General features: G+C 35.3%; 1 protein-coding gene across 4 annotated transcripts in view; it reads left to right on the top strand.

Annotated features, from left to right (window-relative positions):
• Positions 1–12170, top strand: part of CenG1A (Centaurin gamma 1A) — a 146359-nt gene that overhangs the window by 111506 nt on the left and 22683 nt on the right. For all 4 annotated transcript variants that reach the window (XM_074182995.1, XM_074182993.1, XM_074182994.1 and 1 more), the window contains one exon: positions 7756–7897. In XM_074182995.1, the coding sequence (XP_074039096.1) occupies positions 7756–7897 (142 nt within the window). The remainder of the gene's footprint in view (positions 1–7755; positions 7898–12170) is intronic.

Consider the following 12170-nt stretch of genomic DNA (forward strand, 5'->3'; position numbering starts at 1 on the left):
TCATTGACAGACCTTTCTAGAAAGTTATCACAGGACACCCCTCTTTCATTCAAATGTATATCACCGTCTTGGCAATGGGTCACGTCAAACAAAAACTGATGCTTATATAGAAAATTTTTTGACAAAAAAATTATCCTATCAAATTTGTCTATTTCTAGTCATGTGTGTCGAAATAACCAATGAAACCATCATTACACTGATAACTACCCATGGATAGTTGTCACGGGTAGTTATCACTTATGTCATGACATTGCTAAGCAACCAACACAATAAAGTTGTTTGACATTTCAGTAATTCAATTTATTTCGAAAATGTCACTTCCTACGAATTGTTCTTTTAATAACTGTGTGTTCAATAAATAATTTTGTTCGAATTGCAAAAAATGTTCTCACCGAATATTCCTCGAACATTGGAACATTGATAAATAACTCATAATTTTATCACAACTTCCTCAAGGACGTTATTTTAGGTAACATCCCTCCGCCTTCGGCGTCGGGATGTTACCAAATAACGTGCTTTCGAAAACTGTGATAAAATTATTTCGTTAGTTATCAATGTCCTTGGGATATTATAGCTGAGAAATACCTTTTCAAATACCTCTTCTTTGACCTGGATATCTTGTCTTGTTCAGGCATTAAAATGAGGAAGGAATTTTTTGCAGACTCAGTATATGTACAAGAAAATGTTTTGTTCTGTATTGCGTTACATCTCTTTCAATAGAATCTAAAGTTTTTCCCCCCAGTACACCAACTTCAAATGTATTTGCTTGTTTGCGGAATAACTGAAAGAAAGCCTGGAAATGGCATGCATCTCATCAAAGATTCTCCCCTTCACTAGTAATGTTTTCGTTTGTACCCTGGAGAATATCCTCATTCCATTCCCTTCGGCCCTCATGATTTTTTCATTTCAATCTAGTTTTCCCCCCTTCTTATCTGCATCTCAAGTGGTTTTTCAATATACCTAGATATGTAGGTATACCTCTTCTCGAAAATAAGAAAACCGACCAGATAGAAAGGTGATGTAAAAATCCGGCTCGAAGGACCAGTTCATCTAACCATCCTTTACGGAATCACAAATCACCACCGCCTACTATCTCGTGATTCATCCGGATTACCTCAGCATCAATTACTGCAAATGAGATGATCGATCAGCTGAGAGTGCATGAAAAATGAACCGGTAAAAGCCCAGCATGTGCATTTGTTATTATGCACGGATTGCCCGGAGTGCGGCGGCAAAGAGGAGGGGGGAATTCTATCGATTCCGAAAGGCAGAATTCACGTGAAGGGTGTGCGAAGGGTCGCTCCGGGCGCCAGAGGGGCGGAGATGGCCGTAAAAGGCGGGAAAGACGGCGACTGGATTCAGTGGCGTATATAGGTTTGCTCTTTTTTTGCGTTTGTTAGTAACAGTTACTAGAATTTTGAGCGAATGATTTTTCACTTCTTTTTTTGTATTCTTATCGTCCACAAAGTTCTACTCCAAAAGTTTAACACGCTACTAGAATTTTGCAATTGTCATTTTACTGTCATTGTGTGTATTTTTATATGTTTTCGATTACTCATTACCACTAAACAATCCAAACTTCTTTTTAACACGCTTTCATTAGCTTCACCTGTATATATGTATGTTTATAGGTTTGTTTGTAACTCTCCTTGCTTGATCTATTCGCAGGCAAATGGCGCAGTACGTAACATCCTTGATATATCGACATTATTGCTTGATCTATTCCCGGGCAGATGGCGCTGTACGTAACCTCCTTGATATAATTCGAACTCACTTTACATGTATTCCTTCATTTGAAAAAAGTATTTTTTTTATTAACACGCGCGCCTGCTGCCGTATTTCGGACCCTACTTTGCGCGCCTGCTATCTTATTTGTAACCCTCCTTTGCGCGCCTGCTACCTTGGGCTTGGTAGCTGATTTTCGGACTCCCTCTCCGGAATCGGAAAATATCGATGGTCATTTTTTTAAACAATATACGGCTGATTGATCCCAAAGTTTAGATAAAATAAATATAGTTTAAAAAGACTAAAAAACACGCTTTTATAGCACACGAAACTGAAAAATGAAAAATAAATATAGTTTAAACAACCAATAAACACGCTTTTAAAGAACAGCGAACTAAAAAGTTAAATATATATTTTTTAATAAGCCTAAAACAATAACGAACAAAAAAAAATAGTATTATTGTGAAAAAAGCGTGGGCGCTTTGTGCCATATTTTTTTTTTTATATCAAGCGCCCGTCGCTTTTTTCACAATAATACTAGTATTTTTCTTTCGTTATTGTTTCAAGCTTATTTTAAAAAAGAATTATTTTAACTGTTCACTTCGATGTTCTTTAAAAGCGCGTTTTTTTAGTTTTTCAAACTATATTTATTATAGAATGTATATTTTGAAAACAATAAATAATAATGATAATAAATTTCATTCTACTTCCATTGAAGAAATCTGAACAAAAAACGTGAAAGTGATCAATAATCTAAAAACTTTAGCATGCATCTTTGGTGTTAGTTCATATTGAAATTTTTCTCTCCGGTTATCGAATACCCTTTCAATTACACTCAATAGATGAACTTCATGGAACAGTCATGAAACAGCTGTGGGAATACCAAAATATTTATTACGGAAACAAATCAGGAGACGTGTCAGTATGACAGATAAAAAAACCAGAGAACTTCATGAATTTTTGGAATTATTGACCCTCGTCCGTCCGAATAAACCTCAATGTTTCTCTGGCACCAGTGGTTGCATCTTAAAGATTGAAAGGCCTTATACAGTCTTTAGAGAAGCAGATTTAAATAGAAATCAGAACGCGAAGTATTTTCAGAGCCAGGAAAGTACTTCTCAGTTAATTTCATTCCTTATAAAAAGGGATCTGAAAGGGTAACACTAGGCTTTTCTTGTCTCCTAAATCGAATTTCTTCAATAACTCGCTTAGTTTCAAAATAAATATTTCTAAAATACTTGAAGTTGGTATATGTCACTAGGTTTTTGGATGTTCTGATAGTTTGGCATAGGCGAAGTGTGGAATGAAAACTATGAACTTTAATGTTTGTTCGAAGGTGTTTGACGTAATGAAATTCATTATGAACTTGAATATTACCTACTGGAGTTTTTTCCCAACACCAAACCTTTATTTCAACACCTCGATACATGTTTCGATCACCAATTGATCATCTTCAAGAGGAAGATCAAACAATGCATCACAAGTATGAACTTCTCTATTCAAATGCCCTTGCCCATTCTAAACAATCCATTGCTTACTCTCTTCTAAGGGACCATGTTTAAATCAGCGGTAATTCCCTACTAATTTAAACTTGGAAATCATTGATTCCTGATTAAAACTCAAAGTCGAAGGATCTACACTGTTAGGAACAAATTGGCAGTACAGTTCGTCTCTTACTGACACCAACTAGCTAACGATATTGATAAAAAAACTTGTCTACAAAAATGTATCAGCTGTGTTAGTGGCACTGTTTATGTTGAGGAAGTTATCAGAAATATAGTGCCTAAAATTGAGGCGAATCCAAAATATCGATCAAACACAAAAATAATGAAGTTATATAGATCCTTGTAGTCCAAAACTATTTATAATTGGGTGGCCTATAGGAATGTTGTCAACTTTCACTTTACAAAGGGAACTATGGTTTTAGTATGTTTTCAACAGAAATTATTTGAGATTTTATGCAAGATCTTAAGAAATACCTTCTGTATTTTGGCGTTTTTGTAATTCCTCAGGGTGAATAAGACTAAAGAAAATGAATGAACAATTTAATGTTTTGCACTTACCGGTATGAAACATGTTTTATGCAAATATGCATGTTTTGAAAGCGCTTTTTGGCATTCATATTCTTCATTGTGATATACAAAATTGAAAGTGGTTCAAAAAACATTAGATAATTTAGACGAATCCAATTTAACATTAATACGATTTCACTTATAACTTCGTGAAGAGTTTTCTATGACCGATACCTGTCTCACCAACTTCTAAAAACTTTTGATAAACAAATTACTAAAAGTTGACTTACGTGTAAGAACCCTCAGTTGTTTCATGACGAGTATTTTTTTTCGAGTTTCCGAAAATCTTGTGAATGAATTAACATATTGCTCCATAGTGTATATTGTTATTCATTGATTTATTTTGTGGAAGTGTCCTATAAATACTTATAGTGGAATGAGCAAGACTTTTTCCCCAAATTTTGTCCGTAAAAATACACTTCTGTCATACATTTTTTACTTTTGCCTACGCCACTGCTTGGCCAAAACGGCGCTGTGTGAAAGAGCTTTTGTCGAGCATCGGGGTTATTTTCCAGTTGTTCCCGACGTCAGTTCAAGCTTTTTGCTATACGAGTTGCTTACGACTAGCCGTCTTCTTTTATTGTTGTGACAGAAATTGGATGTGATTTTTATCTTCTTCGAAAAATGTTAGACCTGTAAGTTTTGTTAAGTTTTATTGAAGTTGCTAATTTCAATTATTTTAAACCAATAATATACTGACATAACGGTAAGTTGTGTGATAATAATAATGTCTATTCATTTCGAAATATCCATTGTAAATTACATCATTAAGACGGTTAAGGTTTGCCGATTGGTCTCTCTAAGTGTTATTTTCGAAAATGAGTTAGTATACTGATTTTAATTCGTTCAATGAATTGTTACGAAAGGTGGTAATCACCAATAGTAGCTGAGGATTTTATAAACCAATTTAGAATCTTCTTGAATTTAAAAATAGCATTTTGAATAAGTCAGGTTCTATCCAGTTATTGTGAATGAACATAAATTTTATTACAAACTCTTCTCAGGATTATCATTGTCCAAAATAGATCTCTAACATTCCTGTATCGAATGGTATTCTAACCGTTATCTAGTTTGGAATGAAGTTTGTGGAATACAAAAATGTCTTGCAATGTTGATCCGATGACTCAATGCGAACTCAAAACCCTCATATTTCAGTTTCTTTAAAGGGACAACATACCAAAGTCGGACAATGTTGATGTAATGATGCATCAGTTTTTGTATCCAAACAGGCAAATAGACAGACATGATTCCATAGAATAACCCGCTGGATCACCTGTCTTTAAAAATTTTTTTGAGACGAAACGTGAAATCTAAAGTGGATGTTATGCAACCGCAGTACATTTTAGAAACACTTCATGAATATTATTTCTAAAAAAACTTTTTACTATCGTTGTAATCTGTACAACAAGGAATTCTACTGTCAACAGAAAATTATTTGAATATTGAAAATATAAAAATATAGGAATTATAAAAACAATGGAAACAACCATAAAAAATATGAATAAGGTCGCGAATGTAAAAATTAAGTAAATGGGATTATTTGGAAAGAGTATAAATATGTGACTTTGAAATTTCTATGGATTCCAAACCGAAGTGAAACCGAATTTGTTGATGAAATTCAATATTGCCAGGAAGTGAATGGTGATTGTTTTGAGCATTCATCGGAATAAACTGGAATGAGTTCCAAATTATAAAATTTGTCGTTCATATGTAGATTTTTGATATGAATAGAAAACTGCTAATTACTCAGAAACGCCTTGCCGTATTTTCAAAAAAAGAATGTTCGATCTCTATTCACGAAACTTGTCTAACGAAGTATCATAAGGCTTTCTTACCATTGGAAAAAAAGATGATAGCGCTATCTCGGTGACGGGAGATTTATCAAAAACTACTAAAATGATTGATAACTACGTTTTGGTCGCCAAGTCACAAATATCGGTCTTCAATAGCTTCTGGACACGCGTTACGGGCATCATGACTAGATATAGGATTTTCTTTCTTACCATTCATGCCCCTACGCTCAGCTCGACTTGTCCGTACTTGATCGTACCCTCTGCTTTGCCCTACTGACCGCCCACACCTGAGCCTCAGGGATTTCGAGACAGTCCGTATGTAGGTGCAGCAGTTAGTACCTGCTTGGCAGCGGTTCGTAACCTCGCTCTGTGCAGAACTGGCCTGAAGGTCATGAAGGTTCCTCCAGGTCTCCGACCTCGAGCCACCCGCCTTGTGCTTCCACCACACCCTGCTTCTTCGTAAGGGTTTTAGTTCTTTTTCAGTAGACCTGGACCACTTCTACCCGGAGGAGGTCTACCTCTCGAGGACTTCTGGGAGTTGCCTCCTGGGAGCGTTGTGCCGTTGTGTTAATAGTGGCTGTAAATATAATCGCGGTGAAACTCTCAAGGTCTACTTTCTCGGCTATATGGAATAGCACCTTCAGAGTCTATTATTATTTTTGCGGCGACTGACTGCATTTGTCGTGAAAATCTATTTTCTGTTCTCTGCTGAAGTTTATGGTTTTCAATCAAAACTGATATACGTTGTATGTTGGGAATCGAGACTGTGTGGGCTCTGACTAACACCTCCGGTCTATGGAGTGTTCGTCAGCTATTGCCGATTACTTACGGCTCCCAGTGCAATGATACTATCCTGAGAGCTTTATAAGTGCACTGCTTCATTGGAGTGTATCCTAAAGTTCCTTCGCGCAATTCCGCTAGTATTCGAGTCTTTATCTCGTTTCACAAAAAAGTTACATTCTGGAGTGTCAACCTGCCAGGCATTTGTTCTGCAATGTTGCTAGCTAAGCGAATGTTGAGCGAAGGAACATTTTCCAGGTTACGTCCCATCGGGACCAGTGGAAAAAAACCGATGGGTTCAGAGGCTCCATTTATTGAGTTTTGGGAATCGCACTTCCTTAGAAGGCGAGTTACGACTGGGAAACGTAGTACTCCGGTTCCAACTGGGTATGTTCGTTGGCCCACTCACGAAGACGCCTTAGTGTTCCTGAGCATCTTGAAATTAAGGTTGTCTGATCGTTAGCCCTAGTCTGCATTCCGTACAAATGTTTTGTGACTTCTATAGGGCTTGACTGGAAGGAAGAATTCACGGTTTGACTCAGTCTCATCAGCTTTCACAAAGCTATATTTCCGTAGCCTAACCAAGACCTAGCTCGGTGGAACTGAACTTATTGAAAAATCAAGGACCCAACTCGTTGAGCTAACCCCGGTTCTAAGAGTTGCTCGCAGGATGGAAAAGAATGATCGATGGTGTTGAGGTCCCAACCGTTAAGTCTGGTCGAATAACACAGGGTTATTCTAATGAGAGTCTTGAGGGCCGAGACTTTGAACCCGAAATATACTACCTTCGGTAAGCGGCTAGTCATAGGACCGATTCACTCTCATAGGCCGCCTACTCCCGGATTGAAGAGAATATTGGTTTTCTCGGATAGCCTTTACTGTGCTCTTAGCGTAAGTCCTCACACACTTTCTATTGGTAGTTTTCCACACGCTGTGTATCACAAAACAACTAGACATAAGTGGATTTTCGTGACATGAATTCGTAGGCCAAAAACTTTTTTGTTCCTTTATTTCCTGAATAGGTTTGCTTTGTAACAGTATCTTATCCCGTAGAGAAGTTGACGAAAGTGGGACTTTTACATCCTCAGGTATGCATTGTAACATTCTGTAATTCTGCGATCACATTTGACGCATAATAATTGCAACACCGCCTCAGACTTTACATATTCAAGTACTCTCATCTTCTAGGATTCATCGATTTCAAAAAATTAATTAATTCTCTTCAATTTCTTTTTCCGTCTCAAGGAACTTGCACGGTGCCTGTCGCCGTGAAAGTTGTTTTGTTAGACGATTTTCGACTTGCAGACTGTTAAGGTTACTTCAATAGCGATGACGACGGCATTCGGTGTAGCTTTGTAATATCGAACATTTCTTTATTTTTTCAGTTCACCGCCTGGGTCGATGCTGTCATATTCGTCTTCAGTCTCGAAAACGAATCTTCATTCAACGCCATCTTCAATTACTACACTAAGATGTCGCATTACAGGAATGCTGCAGAGATTCCTCTGATCTTGGTCGGGACACAAGGTAAGGAGATTCAGTTCTAACAGTAATAATCGCTTCAAATTGAAAAAAAGCGAAGTTCCTCTACATATAGAAATTGTGGAATGTGTACTTTTCAATAAATCTGTAAACTGTAGTCTTTCAGTAACAATATTTTTATCACTCACCAAAATGCGATATAAATAGAATCATCATATCAATAATAATAACAGTTTATTTTCCCAAGAAACATACAATGTTTATAGCAGGGAAAAAACAATAATTAAAAAACTAACTATAACATAACTTAGTACTAACAGAGCACACTAAAAAAGATAAATCAGAACTGAAACTTGAAAAAAATATAAATATACATACATATACACACATATACAGCGTGACTCATGGTCGATGGTAGGTTAGACGTTTCTGGAAAACGCAAAGCATGATTTTTCTGAAAATTTCATCTCTCACATTTCCTTATCTGTTCTATCGATCTAAAATATTTTCAGCATTGCGGCGTTGCCACTTCCATCAAAAAGTCATAGCAATTATACTTTTTTAAATGGAACACCCCGTATATTAATTCATTTTTGGAATCGCTCTAGTATTTTAATATTTTTTTGTTAATAATATCCTATACCTATCTCTATCTGTTTTGGAGGTAAAAAATAAATTGTGCTAAATATGGTCCAAAACATAGCCTTAATTGAAATTAAGTACATCAGTACTCTCAATTGATTGAATTGAAAAGTTGATATTTTGATGATAGTTTGGACAAACTCGAAATATTCAAATAAGTCGCTTCTTCTAGAAACATTATTTTTTTTTTAGAATTTGGATTTAGGTAGCAGTGGAATTATCAAGATTATAGCAGTTCAGTTACTTTTATAAGTAATTTACAAAGAGTTATCGACGGTGTTTCGAATCATCTTCCAAAATGAATGCAAATATCGATTATTCAAACGAAGTTCTTATGAAATTATTTATTATACACATGAACAAAGTGATCAAATCATTGTCAGAACGTGTAAAAATTCAACCAAATGTATCCTGAATTAACACCAATGAACGAGAGGAAGTTTGTAAGGTTACAAAATAATATCCCTGGTACAGGGAACAACTGTACCAAAAATCAGTCATTTCTAGGTAAAAAGTAAGATTTTGTGGGCTAAAACATGTGAAAGTACAGACAATAACAGAATAGGATGATTCAAAATAACAAAATTGTAAACAAAATATCACATTTTCACAATAAATGCTGAAAATGTTGTCCATTACATTCTAAACACTTTAAAATGTTTTTTTGTACGCGACTTGTGGTTGCTTTTTCAATTTCCTGGGGATCCAGATCTTCAATACTCCGCACTATTCGCCGTCGCAATTCTTCTTTGGTAGGCACTGGAGTACTGTATACCCTTTCTTTTAAAACACCTCATAAAAAAAGTCAAGTGGCGTGAGATCGAGTGATCTCGGTGGCCAATTCCACGGCCCTAAACGCCTAAATCAACGATCGTCGAAAGTTCGTCAAGTTTCCTGGAAACTTCCTGGGTGGAATGAGCTGGCGCTCCGTTCAGTTGAAACCACGAATTCCTATATTCCTCTAAAGGCAAATTTTCAAGAAAATCGGTTACAGTCGTCCTTGATATTTGGAGATATCTCTCTGCATTCAGTGTGTCTTCATAAATAAAAAAGGTAATTTTATTGTTCTTCAGAATACAGAAAACATTCAGGTCAAATTTTTCTTGAAAACCCATTTCTTTTGTAACATGAGGATTGTGATCAGCCCAAAAATGTTTATTCCTTCTATTGAAAATACCATATCTCGTAAATTTTGATTCGTCGCTCCAAATTATTTTTGACAAAAATTCCCAATCTTCCTGTGTGTGAATCAAAATTGATTCACAAAAATGCATTCTACGTTCGAAGTCTTCTGCTTTCAGAGCTTGAACTTTGGTAAATTTATACGGATGCATTCCGTGATTTTTCAAAATTCGTTGTACTGAAGCATGTGATACACCTAAATCTTTTTCTGCACTTCGAATGGAAGCTTCTGGATATGCATAAAAATATGCCAAAACGTTAACAGTATTGTCCTCATTTGAAGTAACAGGTTTTGGTAATGTTGAAGGCGCTTTTAACATGGAACCATAGTTAAGGAAATTATTTTGTAATCTTACAAACTTTCTCTCGTTCATTGGTTGAATTTTCTACAAGTTCTGGCAATGATTTGATCACACTGTCCGTGTATAATGAATAATTTCATAAGAACTTCGTTTGAATAATCAATATTTGCATTCATTTTTGGCGATTTTTTGAAACACCGTCAGTAACCATTTATCAATTACTTATAAAAGTCACCAAACTGTCATGAGCTTAATATTTTCACGGCTACCTAGAAATCAAATTCTTTAAAAATTATTTTTTGTACAACTGTTATTGAAAATCTCTTTGATAGAAACACTTCAATCAGAACACCTACCAAAAAATCATTTAGAAAAGTTCACACATGCAGTTCGTGCTATTGGTAATATTAAATCCCTTTGAAGTTACTGACGATGACGAAGTAGTATTCAGTCCAACTGTAGAAAGTCCTTCATGACTAACCAATAATCCTCCTTAAAATAACGTGAGTTGGCGTATGTAGTTGTAACATATGCCTTGTAATCCAAAGATCGTGTGTTCAAATCCCATGGACCCTATAATTTTTTTTATTATCAGCAGTAACGTTATACAAAAAAATTTGTATGATACATTTGTTAAAAGTGATTTTATTTTGCTCGTGAGTTTGCTCCACTTGCTGACGCTCGTTTTGCAATAATCCTCACTCACAAAATAAAATGGCACTTCAACACTTGTAGGTAAAACGTGAATAAATAACTATTTTTCCACAAAAACGGCTTTATTAAGAAAACTTGACGATTTAGGTATAGGGACATGTATATCATCTTGAAGCATTTTTCACCATCTTTCAATTTATCGAGTAATATACAGGGGGTTTCATTTGAAAAAATGAACTTTCGACTACTTTTATGCACAATGGAAATAATAGTAATTTTAGCACGCCCTGTATGATATGGAGTCGATTTCTTGGTGTTATTTGAACATTTCGAGTTTGTCCAAACTATCATCAAAATATCAACTTCTCATGAATTGAGAGTACTGTTGTACTTAATTTCAATTAAGGCTATGTTTTGGACCATATTTAGCACAATTTATTTTTTATCTCGAAAACAGATAAGAGATAGGTATAGGACATTATTAACAAAAAAGTATTAAAATACTAGAGCGATTCCAAAAATGTATTAATATACGGGGTGTTCCATTTAAATGTGCATTTCACTCGTTATTATAAAAAAGTTTTCCTAAGTATGATATAACATTTGCGATCAACAAGATGTTGATTCTGAATACGACCCTGGCTAATTCTTGGGATTTTCAATATCACGTGCGTAGGGCATGTCAATGTTTACATCCACTCTATCTTGGATTTGAATTTGCTTTAACAATATTGAAAGACTGTTTCTATTCACTGAATTCAATATTTTCGTCCTCTTCAGCTGAAGTTCAATTTGCCATAGGTCCATGGTCCCAGGTCCCTTCTTCAACACATTTAAAAATTATATTATATCAGAAACTCACACCTTATAATTTGTAACTGAAATCCCTTATTACATGAAAATTTGCATATTTCCTTAGAAAACACAAAACTGAAGTCAACTTCCAATCTCAAAAAACGTCCCGGGTCATCATCATATTCTACTATCACCCATTAATTTGTTTTAATGAATGCGGGATGATAACATACTGAATTGAAGAATAGTAAACACATTTTTATCGTTAGTTCATGAAATTCCTTAATGTCAAAGGCCCTCCACGATTCATCAGCGATTGAAAGTAACTCCTGGAAAGGAACTTCAATATTCAGTTGGAATATTATTAGATCAGTTAATTGGAAAATGTAAGATTGCAGTGTATGATTTGCAGTTTCCACATTGAGAATAATTTACCAATTGTCCCAATCAACAATTATATTTTTCAGGTAATCGCTGGCAAAAATTCTGGGAAGTGGTTATTAATGGAACATATAATTCAATATTATTGAGGTAATTCAAAATTACCTCATCATAGTATATACGAACTCAATTCGAAGGCATAAAAACTGAATAGTTACCGAACGTCGGCAGTTTCTTTGTATGGCATAAGCGGCGTGGTATATTTTTTTTTCAGAATTAATTGTATTTTTCATAAACCTACACGAACTTTTTTTATTAGTAGTGAAGAGTAATGACGTTGGTCTTTTATTTAGCTGTTCGGA

This window comes from Leptinotarsa decemlineata, unplaced genomic scaffold (assembly GCF_025532065.1).
Source record: "Leptinotarsa decemlineata unplaced genomic scaffold, Ldec_3_MD MMD2_tig00026330_RagTag_RagTag, whole genome shotgun sequence".
Classification (NCBI taxonomy): Eukaryota; Metazoa; Arthropoda; class Insecta; order Coleoptera; family Chrysomelidae; genus Leptinotarsa; species Leptinotarsa decemlineata.